At 38.4% G+C, this 18,523-nt stretch overlaps 1 protein-coding gene and 1 non-coding gene across 5 annotated transcripts in view; both read right to left on the reverse strand.

Annotated features, from left to right (window-relative positions):
• Dpp10 (dipeptidyl peptidase like 10) overlaps positions 1-18,523 on the reverse strand; it is a 1,676,457-nt gene that overhangs the window by 61,651 nt on the left and 1,596,283 nt on the right. For all 4 annotated transcript variants that reach the window (NM_001415116.1, NM_001415117.1, XM_063272512.1 and 1 more), the window contains 2 exons: positions 3,844-3,935; positions 3,222-3,269 (listed from right to left, as the gene is read on the reverse strand). In NM_001415116.1, coding sequence (NP_001402045.1) covers positions 3,222-3,269; positions 3,844-3,935 — 140 coding nt within the window. The remainder of the gene's footprint in view (positions 1-3,221; positions 3,270-3,843; positions 3,936-18,523) is intronic.
• Positions 8,112-8,242, reverse strand: LOC120096396 (small nucleolar RNA SNORA17). Its single transcript, XR_005492825.1, has one exon. It is a non-coding gene; the product is annotated as a small nucleolar RNA SNORA17 (small nucleolar RNA).

The following is an 18,523-nucleotide window of genomic DNA, read 5'->3' on the forward strand; positions in this document are numbered from 1 at the left end:
CTCTGCCCATTCAGACAATGATTACAAGCTTTCATAGCCACTATTACTGTGGATGCACTGGATCAGAACTCATCCTCAGGCATCTACAAGAAGTACTTTGCTCACTAAATATCTACCCAGCATCTTTCACAATGCTTTTAGACAAAAACACTAACACTGGATTAAAAGTTCTGATTCTACCATTAATTAAATCAACAACCGACCTTTTTACAGCTCAAGCAAGACATTGACCGAAATTTTTGGATCAAATTCCATTTTACAATCAATCGAAATGGCAATTCATAAGCCATGTAAGAGGATATTTTTTGGAACTCTATTCTCTTTCTAGGAAGTTCACTGCACTAGTCCAGGTCAGGGGCAAATTAATTTCTGTGTTATAGTCACAAGACAAGAAACCACACATATCTAAATAGTAGATGTGATTCAAGACTCATTTAGACGAATAAGAGCAAAGAGTCTCAAGCAAATTCATCCACTGACCTTGACCAGAGCTTAATCTCCAATGGTCGTTTCTTTTAGAATTTTTGCTTGTTTTTAATGAGAGAACTAAAATATGATGTACATCTCTAAAACATTGTTCATGGTTATGAGGGTTAGTTTTCATTGTCAACCTCACATAACTTAGAATATTAATAGTGAGTTATCCATATTTGGTAGATCTGAGAGATAATATCAGAGAATTTTCCTTATTTGTGGTAGTTGAAGTGAGGAGACCTGTTGTGAATGTGAGATATGCCATTCTTCAGGGTGTGTGCTCCTCTGTATGTACACATTTGCATATGTCTTTCTCAATTGGTTTCTATTTCATTTAATTGGGCAGTCCATAAACTGAAAGCTTGCCTACTCTTGCTAGTCTATCATGCCAATTTGCTCTGGGAATCCCACATCCTCACCTCTCCAGGGCTGGATTTTCTTCTATCTGGCTTTTGCATAGGAGGCAGAAATCCAAACTCCAGTCTCCATGATTATGGTGAGCACTTTATATCCCATGTCCTCTATATACATTTTTACTTTCCAAACATAAAGTATAAGCTACTTGATAAGGAGAGGTAAAACTTCTCAAGTAGGGTGAATTTCCACTGAGAATAAACCACGGCAGACTTGACATGTTTTAAAACGGGTGTGTGAAATGGAAATTTGAAGTGCATGTAGAATCCAGAAAAAATAAGCCCTTTGACTGCTCAAAATAAAAGACATATGAGGTCCTGTTGAGAGCTTGCAGAATGGGGAGGCATTTTAATGTTGAAGAGTTGAGCTATAAAGCCCTTGATTAATTTAATTTCATATGTAGACATACTGGGCAGATGTAACTATTTACATATGTATTGCGACACTTTGATTAAGCAGAGGACCTCATAGACTCAACGAATCTACTTTTTCCAATAATCTCTTTAACTTTATGTACCTGAAGACAACAAGAACAAACAAAAAAAGAAAGAAGAAAGAAAGAAAGAAAGAAAGAAAGAAAGAAAGAAAGAAAGAAAGAAGAAAGAAAGAAAAAACTTTGCTTGACAGAATTTGTATTCAGAGACCCATCCATCATGCTATTATGTTACATAGGAATAAATTTTATTTTTGACACATTGATTAATGTACAGAAAACGCAACATGAGATGGTGCAGAGGAATGATTGCTAGGAAATTATGAAAATGTCTGTCATGTGTAGTGGTGAGAAAATTTATATATATATATATATATATATATATATATACATATATAAAACAATGTAAAACTATAAAAGTGGATAAAGAAGAAACATAGAAATCTCATGTCTGGAAAAACCTGGGCACTCAGAGGGTGACAGATGAGGAACCAGAGAAAGACTGTGAGGTTCTTTTTGAAGAGATTGGTCCTATGAAAAGTAATGATGCTCTGCTACATGTTCAGAGAAGAGACTAGCATAACTGTGCTCTGAGAGGCTTCATCCATCAGCTCACCAAACAGATGCAGAGACCCACAGAAAGTCACTAGCTGGAGCTCCAGGAGTCCTGGGAAGGATTGAGGGACTCAGACGGGATAGGGTCTTCACAAGACGACAAAAGTTTCAACTAACATGGACCCTTGGGACCCGGAGAATGAGCCACAAATCAAAGAGCATGCAGATGCTGGATCTAGGCCTCCCTCAAATATGTAGCAAATGTGCATCTTGGTCGTCATGTGGTCCAGTAACAACTAGAGCGGGAGATGTCCCTGTTTCTATTGCTTGCCTGTGGATCTCTTTCCCCTATCTTGGCTGCTTTGTCTCACATCAATGGTAGGGAATGAGTCTGGTCCTGCAGTCACTTGTTTTGCCATGAGGGGTAGGTGCATGATAGTAGGGGAAATAAGGAGTAGTGGGGCGCCTTCTGTTCTCAGAGGAAAAGGGGAGAGGCAAGGGGAGGAGCTGTGTGTGGCAGGGTGAGTGGGGCTGGGATGAGAGGGAGGGCTGCAATCAGGATGTAAGGCCAATAAAAAAAGTAATGGGAATAAAAAGAAAACTATATTCAGGTTTGTCATATCTTCATTGTTGTGTATTTGCAGTGTGGACTGAATTTCCAAGGACACTGTAGAAATCAATGACTGCTTAACAGTTAAGTGATTGTAGAGCAGCTGCAGGATCAAAGCCAAATAATCTTGGGTTATTTTAGCTGTTCTAAGAGCTGTTTATTGGCACCTTTATTTAGGAAGCAAAAGACTTCTAAATTTCACCAACTTCTAAATTAAGAATGTCATCAGATACTGGCACCTGATAACTCTAGCACAGATTCCCCAGACTTGCAGTAAGTTGTCTAACTGAGGTTTCCACAGATGCACCTGAAAAGTATCTTGATTTTTGACTGTCTTTGTCCTCTTACAACAAAGCTCCACTGTTACCTCATTGGAATTCTGTATTTGAGGTGATCTGAATCTGTTTCCTGGCTATGACCACTTATATTTGACTCTGGAATAGACTGTCTTTTCTTCTCTCTGAAATGTGAGGTGCATCTTTTTGTTATACACAAATAAAAAAGAAAGAAACAAAGAAAATATCAAGAGAGAAAAGTCTGTTCAACATGTAGCTTCCTATGTTTCCTGAGGTACACACACAAGAGAAAAGACCAAGAGTCTGAGGTTGTCATATTGAGACTTGTATGATTTCCCCTTGACATATTGAAAACAATCTGAGTTTCCTTCCATGCCATTGTCCATTTGTGTTCTTAGCCTCTGAAAAGCCAACCTGGGGGAAATGAGTTTATACCTACCTGTATAGCTGTCTCCCTCGGGGAGAAAATTCTGTGCTCAGAAAGTAGCTGTTTGGGAAGAAAAGCAAAGTTTTAGTGGTAGATTTTTTTCCCTTCAACCTTAATTTTCACTTGAATTTTTCTAACCCATCAAAAAGACTGACAGTGGCTGCTAATTTATTCAGACATAGGATTTTGTTCTATCCAAGAAATACATTGGTCTTTTTTATAAAATAATCATCCTGATTTTCCAATGTCTTACAAGTAGTAAGAACTGGGTCTGTGTACAGTGTCTGTGAATGAAGGAGGGTTAACAATTATAAAAATGTATTTGTATTTCTATGTGTATCTGTGTGTTTAATTGTATGTGTGTGCAAATGTACATGTAGGCCAACAGAGGGTATCAGATTTCCCTGGGGCTGGAATTACAAGTAGTTTTGAGACTACTCATATGGGTACTAGAAACTGAACCTTGGTCCTGTACAAGAGCAGTACCTGGTCCAGCTCCAAGACAATGTTTCTAAAGGGGTTATTTTTACATGGGTTGCTTGATCAAACAACCATAGAATAGTTCTCTAATAATAGAAAAGATTACACTTGATAATGCTGATGGCAGCCCATGTAGAGAAGGAAAAACAATCACATTTTTTGAGTTGTTTCATCATAGGCCAAGATCCTTATCACTTCCCAGTTTCCTGATGTCAGATGTCGCACCGTAATTTGCTCGCTTTTACTCTGAAAAAAGAAATAATAATAGATAAAAAGTAAGAAAATAAATAAATAATAAAATTGAAAATATTGATTTCTTATTTGGTTAAAATAATAGTACAAGCAGCATTTGCTTCATATAATTCTTTCTCAACAACTTAGGCTTGCTACACTAAACTCAATGACTCACACATATTCTAATAAAAAGACCAGGATGGGACAGCACCTTTATCCCTGAGCCATAGGTAAACAATACAGGAAATGCAGGTGTACAGTGTCACAGCAAACATTTCAGAAGAAACTGAAGTGACCAAGTAATGCTATTTATTCTCTACCTTCCATATGTGTGTTGTGCTGTAACATTTGGTATGTTGTAAAATATTGAAGCCAAGACAAACCTGACTACTCCCTCCAACATTTATCATTCTACTCTATATGTGTGAGTTATTACACTTAGTCACAGGTTATTTCTGTCCAGTACTGGTTGATCAGCTCAGGCTTATCCTGTCCTTCACTGTAGATGTGCACCATTTCATTGGGAAAGAAACATCACACACCTTTCTTATTAGCTTTGAAATATCCAAACCATTAGTCAAGCACAGTCATTTGACTGTGCTACGGAATGCCAGAACTTGTTCAAATTTCAGACTGCATCTGTGACTCCCACATTTTTGTTGTTAAAGGTATTCTCTTATAACTCCTGAGGTACATGACTGAGAGAACACCTACGATTGGAGGTCTTGGCTAGAAGACATATATGTGCTCTTAACCTGTGATGGTTTTCATGCTTCTGTTTGTTTTTGAGACAGATCATTCTACCTTAACCTCCCAATTGCTGGATGCGAGGCATGCACTAGCATGCATGAGTCAGTCTTACAAGTGCTGGAAGATAGGCCTGTGTCACCAGGAATGGTGGGCATTTGCTTTTTCATATATATTCATTTATGTAAATGTATCCCGCTGCGTTCATTTAACATGGCTCATGCACACAGGTGTTTAATTGACTACTGAATGACCTAGCAGGGACACAATCCTGGCGAAGGCTGAATCATCCTTTTTAGCAATCATTAACTGACTGCTGTTCCTGATCTTAAGCAGTGATTCTCTAATCCTGTAACCTTTTAATATGGTTCCCCATGCTGTGGTGATATCCAATGATAAAATTATTTCATTGCTGCATCATAATTGTAATTTTGCAACCTGTATGAATCATAATATAAATGTCTTCTAGACAGGATTTCTGATACGCAGTCCCTAGAAGTTTTGCAACCCACTGGTTATGACCTGTTGATCTGGGGCCTATGAGAGATTTCCCCAACCCAAGATCTTTAAGGTCTTATAAAGTAAAAACCAAGGACAATCACATAGCTCAGTGGAAAAAAGCACTTGTCACACAAGCAGATGACCCAAGTTTCATTCCAAGAGCTCATTATGAAATGAGAGCACCACATCCTGAATGCCATTCCTCTTACTTCCATACAACCTCACAAAGAGGACTGCATCCACAAACAAATAAATGCATTTAAAAGATTAAAGTCACAGTTGGCAATAAAATATGTCTATGTTCATGTACTAAAGAGCTTACAAACAAAGTAGACCTATATATGTGGAACACAGATAAATGATACAATGAGATATTCCCTGTGTTCAATTATGTGTGAAAAATAAAAAATTATATGTATTAAAAAACCCTTTGGTTTTGAAACGTTGTGACTACTAGAGTTTAATCCAAACTTTATATCATTGTCGTGTGAGAATGCTGCTTGAGGCATATTTCCAAGCCATTTTTGATGTAACTATGTACTAAATATAGATATCTAGATGTATAGATATGTATAGATGTATAGATATGGGGGACTTGTTACATCTTATTGCCAATTCTACTTGAAGCAGAAAATGAACACACAGTCTGTGTGCCACACTGTTTCTTTAGAACATTCTTAGTCTTCTAAGTATTGATTTACATTTACTAGCTTCATAAATGCTCTGTTCCTGCTCACTCTATAAAGGCCTGTCACCTCCTTTGCGCAGAAGGCTGAAGCAGGAAGACCAGAAGTCATGTGACAGCTTGGCTACATAGTATGCCTGGTTCACATTCCCAGAACCTGTCTCAATGAAATGAGGAAAGCAAATGAGAGGAATCTTGTTCTTATAAATCTTGTGTACTTTCTGAGGTAATAATAGGTCTCAAGTCTTTGGAGACCAAAGGTACAAATGTAAGAAGACAGAAGATCTGTGGGAATCTTTTTTCAGTTACACACCAAAGACCAGCATGGAATCCTAAACTGTATCAGGCAGCTATCTTCACGTGCTTTCAGGATCTATTTGATTGCTCCCAGAACAGCGAATTAATACTTCAATATGTTAGCTCATCTATGATGTCAAATTCAAGGTGAAGCATCACATAAAACATTATAATTTTTATATTTGTGAATATTTTGAAATTCATTTGGTTCATAGATTTCTGAGTATGCTAAAATATGACACTGTCTCAGAGACCTAAAATATGACTATGAAAGTTACACACTTAAGATTAGGGAAAAATATTGCAACTACCCTCCAACTTGCAGCCTCTCTGACAACAGAGGGAATAAATCTCATTATGGAAACTGCAGTATGCCACAGTATGCCCCTCAGTATACATGCTTGGTCACACCCTTTTGCTTGCAAATGTTCATTGCAATGGCTTGTTGGTCTGGTTCGAGACCTCTAGCTTCTGCTACTCTATCAAAACTAGAACATTACTGAGACTCCTCTCAGATATCCTGTTGTTGACTTCTGATATGGAGATAGATCCTGTAGTTTTATATCTGTAGATCAGGCTCCTTTATGCACTCCAGCAGTTCACTGATGGGATAGATCTTGGGGTGGGACAATTCAAAGTCCTGGGTCTGGATCTGACAGGTATTTGAGCTGGCCTCTGGCTCTCCTGCTCTTAGGGCAACTCACCAGCAATATACATCCCAATCCACTCCACCATACCCTCCATACCAAGAGCAGCTCTACTGTGGTGCCCAGGCAAGCTTTAGAACCTGACCTCCTGAGTGTTAAAGGTAGTGATGGATAGGGCCAGTTCTCCTACTCTCATAAACTTGGGGACAACTCTCCTGCCTGCCATATGTAGCAAGGGGTGAGAGTGAGGTCTCTCCCTTGAGATATGTTACCACACAATGAACAAGTGTGGGGCCAGTTCTCCCATGCTCACACCCCATTGGGGTCAACACTACTGTGTTGCCCAGGTGATGTTCAGGCCCAGTCTTCTGAGTGTTGCAGTTGGTTAAGGGCAGGGCCAGCCCTCCTGCTCTCATGATCACAGAGTTCTGTATCCCATTTGCTGCAAATGGTGAGCTAGGAAGTGGGAAGAGAATCTCTCTACTCCAACCACATAGGAAACAATGCCAGGATCAGCTCTCCCAGGCTCAGAGTCATGAATTTCCTCATCTGCAATTCCCACATGAATGGGCTGCTTTCCATAGTACTTCAGTTGGTTAGGAGCAGGGTTATATCTCCCACTCTCTTGACCCAGGGCCAGATCTTCCACAATAGTGAGCAAATAGCAAGTTCTGCACAGCCCTCAGACATAAACGTGTTCCTAGGCAGCAACTCAGATCAGGGACTTCTACCTGGCCTTTGATGGTAACAGACTCCTGTCACTACAGGACCATAGATCCAGATATGGTCCCAGATGTGGCCCCTGTTGGCAGCACAGGCCAGGACCCCAGCATGGTCTCAGGTAGTATCACTGGCTACTTACATCAGGGTGTCCCTCACTAACCTCAAGTTGCCTGTTCTGCCTTTCTTCATTCTGCTCACATTTTTCTTTTTCTGTTTCTCTTCCATTTCTCTACCTACTACTTACCCCTTAAGTAGCACCCAGGGTCTCTGAGTGTCTGGTGTTGCTTCAGGAGTTCTGTGACCAACACAAGCAGTATGGGACTAGGCAGAGGTCATCTTGGTCATGGTCTGCACCTCCAGTGCCTTCATGGTGGATTGGTTGTACTTTCAGCCTAGCTCATTGTCCAAACCCCAAAGTCCTCGTCTGGTGGTTATCCCACACTCATTCTTTGCCTGACCCACCAGAGGAGCCCCATGAAATAAATGGTCATTTGCCTAAGACTCACTCCCACCTGACTGACTAGCTCCCAGTCTGAGCCACCAGAAGCTGCAGTGGTAATTGTCTCAGGTCCATTTTGTTTTTCAAAGATTGTTAGGCTACTGTTCAGTCAGATGTTACAGATCAGAACACTGATCATAGGCATAGCCCCTCTCCTCTTTGCCACCTACCAACACACATGTGACACAGCAACCATACCTGAGAAGTCTCTAGGGGCAGCACACTGACTTTTGTATGGTCTCTAAGCAACACCGTCCAAACCAATCAGAATCTGTTAGATTATTTTTGAGCACATAAATACAAATGCAGAGACTTGATTAGGTCAGAGAGGGGGATTTCTGAATCTCAGGGAGCTTTTCAAACACTTTCAAAAAACAAAGTCACAGAAGGATAATTTAATTTTTATTTTTCACATTGTATGTGTGAGAGTGTGTGAGTGTGTGAGTGTGTGTGTGTGTGTGTGTGTTTGTGTGTGCATGCACGTGTAAACTCAGATGTAAGTGCCATAGCATATCTGTGAAAGTTAGAGGAGAACTTGTGGGAGTCGGGCCTCTCATTCTACCATGTAGATCCCAGTGATTGAACTCATGATAACAGGCTTGGCCACAGGAAGCTTTATCAGATGAACTATCTCTCAAGGGAAGGAATACAAATTAAACAATGTAGAAAAGCATATAAATTGTTATGACACAGAGATATATCTTTTGTTTAATCCATATGTCTTCTATATAAACTTGGCAGAATAGACACCCTGGGTAAAGTTCAGAGAGAAGCTACAGTATGGCACTATACTTTCAATTCAACTCTTACTTTAACTTTAAATTCAGAATAAGGCAGGGAACAAGAATAAAACTTTATTCATTTTCTGAAGCAGGCTGGAAATCTAGAATAAAGTGGCTGTAGTGGAGAATAGACATGAGACACACACTCTGAATTGATGATGATTTTATCTCATGCAAAGAAGCAAAATGTGAGCCAGGAATTTCTATTCCCAACCTAGAAGCATGTTGGCACATTTAACAGTGCCCTGTGTTTGTCACATGGTAACTTCCTGTTTATTCAAATATCTGATATTAAATTTGGCCCAGAGTTCATAGTTATTAAATAAGAAAGATGCTATACTGCTTAAAAATATCATGCTTTAATTTACTGTCTATTCATCACAGGAAATGAACTCATTGTTTTCAGACAATGTCCTAATCAGATAGAGTAGTGAAATTTAATGAAAACCTTTTATTAGGTTGATTAGGTGATAGGATTATGAATCACAGGCATGTGATTCTCTACAGTACTTATAATCAATAATGGAACTTAATATTGTTCTGAGTGGAATTGTCAGCTCTCCTGAGTGAAACTGCTTGTTACTGTTCAGACAAAGTGGGCAAATGCAACAGTGAGATTTTTTTTCTTTTATTTCACAGTTTGGGAAAATGTCAGTGCAGCTGCTTATCTCAAATAATTAGGGAACTTTGTTTATCCTTCTCTGAGTGGGAGAGATATTGTGAGGGTTAATCTTGATTCTCAGCCTGACACCATTAAGAAGCACCAAAGAGACACTCATCTGGCCATGTCCATGGGGCAGTGTCTAGAGTGTGTTAACTGAAGAAGGAAGATGTACCCGATGTGTGACCAGCTCCATCCTGGACTGGGATCCTGGACTAGTTAAGAAGAGGAAATGAGATAAGCACTAGCATTCATCTCTCTCTGCTTCCTGACTGTGGATATGAAAAGACTAGGCATTTCAAGCCTCTGCTATCATGCTTTCCCACCATGATGGACTATCCTCAAACTCTCCAGAAAACCCTTCGTCATACTACTTTTGCTGAATATTTTGTCCCAGTGATGAGAAGAGAGACTAATAAGAGGTTATGTGAAAATAACTGCCCAGGGAAATAATTTCACACAAACCAGAAGGCACTCATTGTTTCTGAAAGCAACTATTTATCAATGTTTATACTTCTGTGTCTATGTGAGTGCATGTGCATATGTGTGAAGGTGCATATGCCTATGCCTGTGAGCACAGGCCATAAATGGTTACTGGGTGTCCTCTTACAGTATTCTGTTCCTGTTCTGCCAAAGCACAGTCTCTTTCTGAACCTGTGCATGTAGAATGTCTTAGTTGGAAACCGTCAAGACCACTCCTTCTGTGCCGGCTCCTCTAAGAACAGACAGACATTTCTGGGTCCAAACTGGTGATTGTGGAATAATTGCTCATAAGTAGTGAGTCATTTCTCCAACCCTACACATAAACTTCTTCAATTTTTTTTTACATTTATTTTCTTGAAGGGAGTTCTGAGATAGATGAACACACATGATCGGCTGGCTTGGTGCATCTTTAACATGTTTCGAAAATAGATTCTCAATATGACAAAGAGGCTCAGGTTGGATACAAATTCTACCCTTGACTTTGAAAAGTCTGGCACTTAAACCCCAGTACAGTCTTCCCTAGAAAAATATTGTCTATGATAAGGGCAATACTCAGAATCAATTGTAATTATATGGTTCCAAACTTAGAATTTTCAACAAGATTTATTTATCCAATATTTATTGGTTTTATTTGAGCATATATGTGAGTGCCTGCATAGGATGTACATGGACCATGTGCATTTCTGTTCAGTCAGGAGCCTTAATGGGACAAAACAATAACTAGCAGGTAATCTCCCTGAGGTGGCCTGCTTCAAATTTCTCTATAATCTGCGACAGGTTTACCCTTATTCAGGAAGTCTGTAAATGGGAATTCATTTTAGGAAAGATTCTTGCTATTAATAGGCTTTTCCTCTTATTATTTGTATTGGATATTTTGATTTATATTTCAAATGGTATTTTCTTTCCTGATTTTGCCTCCAGAAACCTATTATCTACCCCGCTTCTTTGAGGGTGCCACCCAACCACCCCCCTCCCACCTTCCTGCTCTGATATTCCCCTATACTGGGGCTTTGAGACTTGACAGACCAAGGACCTCTCTTCCTGTTGATGCTCCACAAGGACATCCTCTGCTACATCTGAGCCTGGAGTCATAGGTCTATCCCTGTGTACTCTTGGGATGGTTGTTTAGTCCGTGGGAGCTCTGGGGGTTCTGGTTGTTTGATATTGTTGTTCTTATGGGGTTGCAAACTCCTTCAGCTCCTTCAATCCTTTCTCTAACTACTACATTGGGGACCCCTTTCTTTGTTCAATGGTTGGCTGTGAGCATCTGTCTTTGTATTTGTCAGGCTCTAGCAGAGCCTCTCAGGAGACAGCTATATCAGGGTCCTGTCAGCATGCACTTATTGGCATCTGCAATATTGTCTGGGTTTGTTGGCTGTAGATTGTATGATACTGAAAAAACACAGACTTTCTACTGCAATATGGTCACAGTGAAAGTAATCAGGAAACTTTATAGAGGGACATGCAAGTGTTTTATTTGGGTACAGAAATTGTGATTTTTTTTACTAACGTCAAATAAGTAATGAAATGTTCAAATGTACACACACTATGCATATAGTCTCATTGAAACATCAAAAAATAGTTCATAACATAAACCTACATTAAGTCACCTAAATGCAAATATAAGTAATGGGTTTAATAATGATTTGGCCTCATGAAAAAGTCAAAATTTTAAATATCACCCAGGAGACAATCTAATAACTCACTCTACGAAGTGCATGCTGTGAAAGCATGAGAAAATGAATTTCATCCTTATTTAAAAATATAAAATTCTTAACAGTTAACATAAATATAATTTTTGAAATTATCATCAAATTAAGCCAATTTTAAAAATAAACTAGTTTAAAATTAATTTTAAAAATTAAATAAAAAAGTAAAATTAAAATAAGTTAACTATGGGTTGGGGATTTAGCTCAGTGGTAGAAGCACTAGCTTCTAGCAAGCACAAGGCCCTGGGTTCGACCCAAGCTCCAAAAAAAAAAATAAATAAATGAACTAGTCATAATAACAATTACTTGACATCTCGTGGACAAACAGATTCTTGGTGCTCACAGGCCAGAGAGCCTAGCCTACTTGGTGAGTTATAAGAGATCCTTCTCAAATATGGAAGTAGGAATCACCTGAAGAATGACACTCAAAATTGACAGCTGTCCTACACTCATGCATGGGTGTAGTCACACACAGAGAAAGGGAGAGAGTAGAAAGAGAGAATGTTAAAATTCAGTACTGCATTTTACACGAAATTATAATCATATTTCATTGGAGGCAAAGAAAAGTAAAAGAATTATTTCACTTATTAAATAACTTTGACAGTAGAAGATTCTATAACTGTGAAGAAAAATGCACTAAATGTTCATGAGCATAAGCCTTACACTCCAGCCTGAAGAGAGCCTGAGAGCACTTGGGTAGCTTGCCCTCTGACGTTTTCATCTATACTTGAGCCAGACAGCACAATGTTTGCAAAGATTTACTGGTCTCAGTAACCACTTCAAATGCACAAACCTGCTGTAAGTGAATCAGGAGTCTCTCAGACACAGCTGCGCTTCATGGCAGAGGCTGTGACTGCAGGCCACTATGTTGCCAGGGCACATCATGATCAGCGTTCCATGCATGTTCATTAGCAATGGACTACTGCCCCAAGGCCAGAGCAGAATGACTATGTCCAGCCAACAGCATCCTAGTGAGAAGTCAGCAATGTAGTGTGCACTCCTTTTTCACATCTAAATGATCATGCTTTGTTTTGAGGAGTCAGTTGACACTACATGTGAAACCTAATGAACATATTACACATGCATGTGGTTAACTTGGTGAAACATGGTGTGGGGGATCAATTTGTCAACATGACTTGATCTGGTACTGACTAGAAGGCAATCATCTGAGCATTCCTCTGACAGATGTTTTGATCAGATTACTGAAAGTGGGAATATCTACTCTAAATGTGGCAGCACGTCCCTGTCATGCTACCAGTATAAAGCTGTGGAAGAAGTAAAGCTTCTTTCAATTGCTGGCCTTTATTCTTGCTGGTGAGTTCATCTATTTTATTAATGCTTCCTCTCTTTGTTCATATTAGAGTCAACTTCTTTAGAAATTATATATATAGTGAAGATGGCTCTCCAGTTATTCTCCAGCTCTTTGGGGACCTAATAGAATTACTGAAACATCGAGCCTTATGAACCCTGCAACTGCTGAATGCTTTACCTTGCCATTGTGAGACAGCTATTGTTGGACTTCCCACTGTATCATGTAAGCCAATCTCATAAATCCACTTTTAATATGTACTTATTCTATCAAATCTGTTTCTGTAGTGAACCCTGACTAATATATGTATAACTCTTTGAACATTTAGAAATGGATTCTTGTGGGCCAATTAAAATAGAACTGTTTGTGAATAAGATTGTTTGCTAAGAATGTAACATCAAAGTGCAAAATAACTTTAATGGTGAAAAGGGATCATTTAAAGCAAGCATAACAAGTCTGTATGAGTGAATGCCACAGACCTATTAAAATCACAGTTCAGAATACACTAAATGCAAGATATTAAAAATTCCATTAGAGGGTATCAGAAAAATTATATATCATTCTACAAATGTTGCAAACCTAAATTATATTGATTGAAATCTTTTTCAAAAAGTCCTTATTTTAATGTAAAAAGGAACTCGAAATATATGCATCAATTGATGAAAGCGTATTAAAAGGAATGACAGGACACCACAGCATTTATTCATTATTCCATTACTCTGTTCAGGTATTATTTTTCAAAAATGTTGTATCGACTACAAAGCAACAGCTTTATGGAATTAATGAAATGGTCTTATAGCTGTTATTAAAATGAAACAAGAAGTTTCAAACTATGTTCCCAAATAATGTGTACATTTGTGTACATGTGTAAGGCTGTACCTGAGTGGTGTGTGTGTGTGTGTGTGTGTGTGTGTGTGTGTGTGTTCATGTGTGTGAGTTCTGTTAATATTTGTGCATAATAAACTGTTTTTACCTAAATGTCAATTTATGGCTCCATAACAATTATGTTAATTTCAGTCAACTGACAGAATTCTCACAAATAATACCAGTGTTGTTCTTTTCTCAGTTGGCAAATTATTAATGTCCTGAATGGTCACCAGAATAGGGTGAAAGTTTTCTACTTCAGTGAAACATTTCACACTCTGTAGCAAAGATGAAAAAAGTCAACACAGGTGCTCTGTGCAGTTGCTCTAGACATTGCAAGAGTTAAAGATTCATCTGCACACAGGCTATTTCAGCAACAGATGAAAACTCCTGGCCCACACCTTACTAAGGAGCAGTTGTCAGTAGATAGTCACTGGAGGAGAATCATCCTTTTCTTGAGAAAGTGCCCACTGGTATATCTCCCACCATCCAGCTGTTGTCCCACCCAGGTCCAGATGTGTAACACTAACTAGACTTAGCTGTTATAATACAACAACAACAACAATGACGAAAACACCAAATGACAGTGGGAGAGGGATGTATTAAAGGGGACATGAAGAGAATGGGGAAAAACATGGAAAATATGATCATGTTCCATTATATACACATATAAAACCCTCAAAAATACAGAAAAATTACAAAAAAAAACCTTTAAAGAGAATTCCTAACTCAATGTGAAAAGACCCTTTCTTGGAAACTAACATCTGCTCAACAGAATATGATTTCCTTTCTTATTGTTTTAAGTAAACTAACTTCATTCAGAGCTGCGACTACCATGATATATTTGTACAAATGTTTCTAGCCTTCACTCTTAATTTGTGAAGTCTTTCTTTGGTGTGAGTATGTACATGCATATTCATGGGGGTAAGCCAGAGGCTGATATAGGTGTCTTCCAAGATTCAGTTTTTCCTTGACTTTTGAGACATGGTCTCTTCCTGAACACAGCTCTCCTGATCTGGCTAGATTAGGTAGCCAGCAAGCTCTGGAGATTCACTTGTGCTCATCTCCCAAAACATTACAGATGAGCCTGCCAATGCCTAGCTTTGAGGCACGTACCAAATAGTCAAACTCAGGTTCATTCACCTGCATGGTGGGCAGTATATCAATAGGACCATCATGAATGTTATAGGAGTAGTTGAATATCAGAGTATTAAGGGTTTTTTTAGTAATTTTATTTTTCTTGGATATTTTCTGTATTTATATTTCAAATGTTAGCCCTTTGCCCCCTCCCCCATACCCACTCTCCCTCACTCTGCTTCTATGAGGATGCCTCCATGCCCATCCACCCACTCCAACACCCTGGCATTACTCTACATTGGGGAAGCAACCCTTCATAGGACCAAGGGCTTTACCTCCCACTGATGCTGGACAATGCCCTCCTCTGCTACATATATAGCTGGAGTCATGGGTTCCTCCATGTATACTCATGGGTTGGTCGTTTAGTCCCTGGGAGCTCTGGTGGGTTTGGTTGTTTGGTATTGTTTTTCTTCCTGTGGTGTTGCAAAACCCTTCTGCTCCATCAGTCTTTTCTCTAACTCCTCCATTAGGGTCTCCTTGTTCAGTCCAGTGGTTAGTTGCAGCCATCCTTATCTGTATCAATAGGGCTCTGGCACAGCTTCTCAGTAGATACCCATATCTGGCACCTGTCAGCAAGCTCTTCTTCACATCAGCAATAATGACTAGGTTTGGTGGCTGCATAATGAGGCACCAGGTGAGACAGTATCCTGATGACCTTTTCTTTAGTCCCTGCTCCACTCTTTGTCCCTGTGTTTCCTCCTGTGAGTATTTTGTTCTCCCTTCTAAGAAGTGAGGAAGCATCTATGTTTTGGTCTCCCTTCTCCTTGGACTTCAAGTGATCTCTGAATTTTTTCTTAGGTATTCCAAAAGCTAATATCCACTTATCAGTCAGTACATACCACCTGTGTTCTTTTAATGACTGGTTTCTCTCATTCAGGATATTTTCTAGTTTCATCCATTTGCCTAAGAATTTCAACATCCTTAGAGTCCTGGATTTTAACAATTCATTAATGACGAGAGAAGTAGCTCAGTGGTTAGGAGGACAGTTCCAAAGGGACTGGGTTTGAGTCCCAGTACCCATCTCGGGTGGCTCATAACCAGGTATAATTCCAGCTCCAGAGGATCTAACATTCTCTTCAGACCTTCCAAGGAACATGCACACACACACACACACACACACACACACACACACACACACACAAAAGAAACACACACACTCACAAATAAGTTAAGATACAACTTAAAATATTCTGTAAAATTCTGATTATACTAATAAAGTGCAATTTGTTGGAAATCTATTTTCCTAGTACTAATGATCACAAGATTTACTTAGCAGAAATAAATGAAGTAATTTCCTAATGACCCGTTATTCGCATAGAAAATGAAAATATTACCTTAAAATCCTACCTACCTATTTCAATCAATATTTGACCCAGAAAGACCCAGAAATTTATTCATATACAAGTGCATATATTTATTTAGAAATAAATGCAATTGCATTATTCATGGGTATATGATTAACTGGTCCACTTTTCTAACTTAATAATCTACTATGAAAATCAGTCTTCCTTCAAGCTGTAGAAATTATACATGTCCCATTTTTCTTATTTTCAACCTTGATTAAAATTAAAGTCACATTTTTGCAGATTGCTTAAAAATGCACACCTCAGGTAACTTTGTCGTTTAAGTACTGCCATAACCTTTAGTCAATCCAAAGTAAAATTTCAAATATTTATATATATATTCTAATTAAAATAATGTTTATTAGTATATGTTGATTATACACAATGTGGTTCACATTGACATTTTCAGACAAGTATATCATATATTTGGATCCTACCCACTTCCACATTGCTCTTTTGTCACCTTCCCCCTGTGCTGATCCATTCTTCTTCCCAGCCATGATCATTCTATGTTTTTCAGATGTTTCTGTGAATTTTATTAAGGTTGCATCAGCTTCATACTAATCACAAGAGTTGAAGGAGTGAAGAACTTAAATTAGTCAAGTTTGTGATGGATTTTATGCCACATTTGTATTTATATTTTGTATAAAAAAGAGATACCTTTTGCTACATGCTTGGGAATTTCACATAATCATTTGATTTCCTCCTAATTATTTGTCATTATAAAGCTCTGTGTATGTGTGTGCGGGAGATGTTCACTTCTAAGGATGCTTGTTTCCTCCTGAATGTGCACTATTGAAAATTAAATTTAAATTGACTCAATAATCTTGACATATTTAAATCAGCTATTAATAAGCCTTTTCATTTTAAAATCATTTAAAGTTTTAAAATTTGTTTGAGATTTAGAAGGAAAAATGTTTCCTTCCCCTATCAAAAAGTTTCTAAGAAGCAGCATGGTTTCTTAGTCATTGAGAACACATTAGTTTTATTTTCTACTTTAAAATATGCACTGCATTTACTAGAATAGTGCATTTCAAGTTTATTTTACCAGAACATTTTGATGGGTATTTACTTGATTATGAATATTCAAAATATGATATCATTATTTATTATTGTGTGTAGATTATGTAAATGTGTGGCTGGACATTCTGTGGCATACACATAGAAGTGAGATGACAATTTTGTGGTGTCTGCTCTTTAGTTTCCCCTTTAAATGGGTTTCACATAGGTCACTAGATTTACAAGGTGAGTTCCTTTACCACCTGAGCCATATTGCTAGCCCATACATTTGAAACCTACACAATGGCATGACAGTATTACATGTACAATATAGAAAATATATATTTAATTAACAACACTTTTTTTTAGATTGTCAACAGGCTCTTGAAATTAGCAAGTGTTCTAGTTAAGTTCTACCTCCCAGCTGGGTGTGGTGACACATTTCAATACCAATATTCAAGAGGCAGAAAGGTGGAACCTTGTGAGTTTCAGGACAGCCTGATTTATATAGTGAGTTCAAAAGCAGCCAGAGCTGCCACATGAAACCCTCTGTCAAAACAATAAAAACAATATTCTGTATTCTAGGGCTGAGGATATAGGATCAGTTAGTAGATATACATAAAGCACACATAAAACCTTGATTTGACATCTAGAACTGCATAATTTGGATATTGGCTTATGCCTATTGTCTTGGCGTCTAGAACAGAGTTGGAGAATTAGAAGTTCAAGATCATTTTCTATTATATAGTGAGTCAAAGGCCACCTTTGATTTGTACGAATAAATAAGTAAATAAATAGATAGATAAATAGATAAATAAATAGCATGCTAAGACCCTCATTTCACAGCACATATGACTGATTACATTTTATTGACATTGTTTGAATATATGACATTATCTCCCAAAAATATGTATGAGCTGTATGTGCTTAGTTTCATAGGCTCTGAATAGAATTGGGATTGTTGGGACTGGGAAAGATGGCTTAGTTGGTGAAACCCTTGTGACATAAGCATGAGGACATCTGTTTGAATGTACAGAACCCATGTAAAAGGCAGAGTTCATACCATGCATCCATAATCCCCTCGCTCCTCTGGTAAGATAAGAAGTAGAGACAGGGGAATTTCTGGAAGTACCTAGGTCAGCTGGCATAGTATAGGCAGAATTGTACAACTAGCAATCCTGCCTGAAAGAAGGTGAACAGAAAGAACTGACCTA

Source organism: Rattus norvegicus, chromosome 13 (genome assembly GCF_036323735.1).
Source record: "Rattus norvegicus strain BN/NHsdMcwi chromosome 13, GRCr8, whole genome shotgun sequence".
In the NCBI taxonomy this organism is placed as follows: domain Eukaryota; kingdom Metazoa; phylum Chordata; class Mammalia; order Rodentia; family Muridae; genus Rattus; species Rattus norvegicus.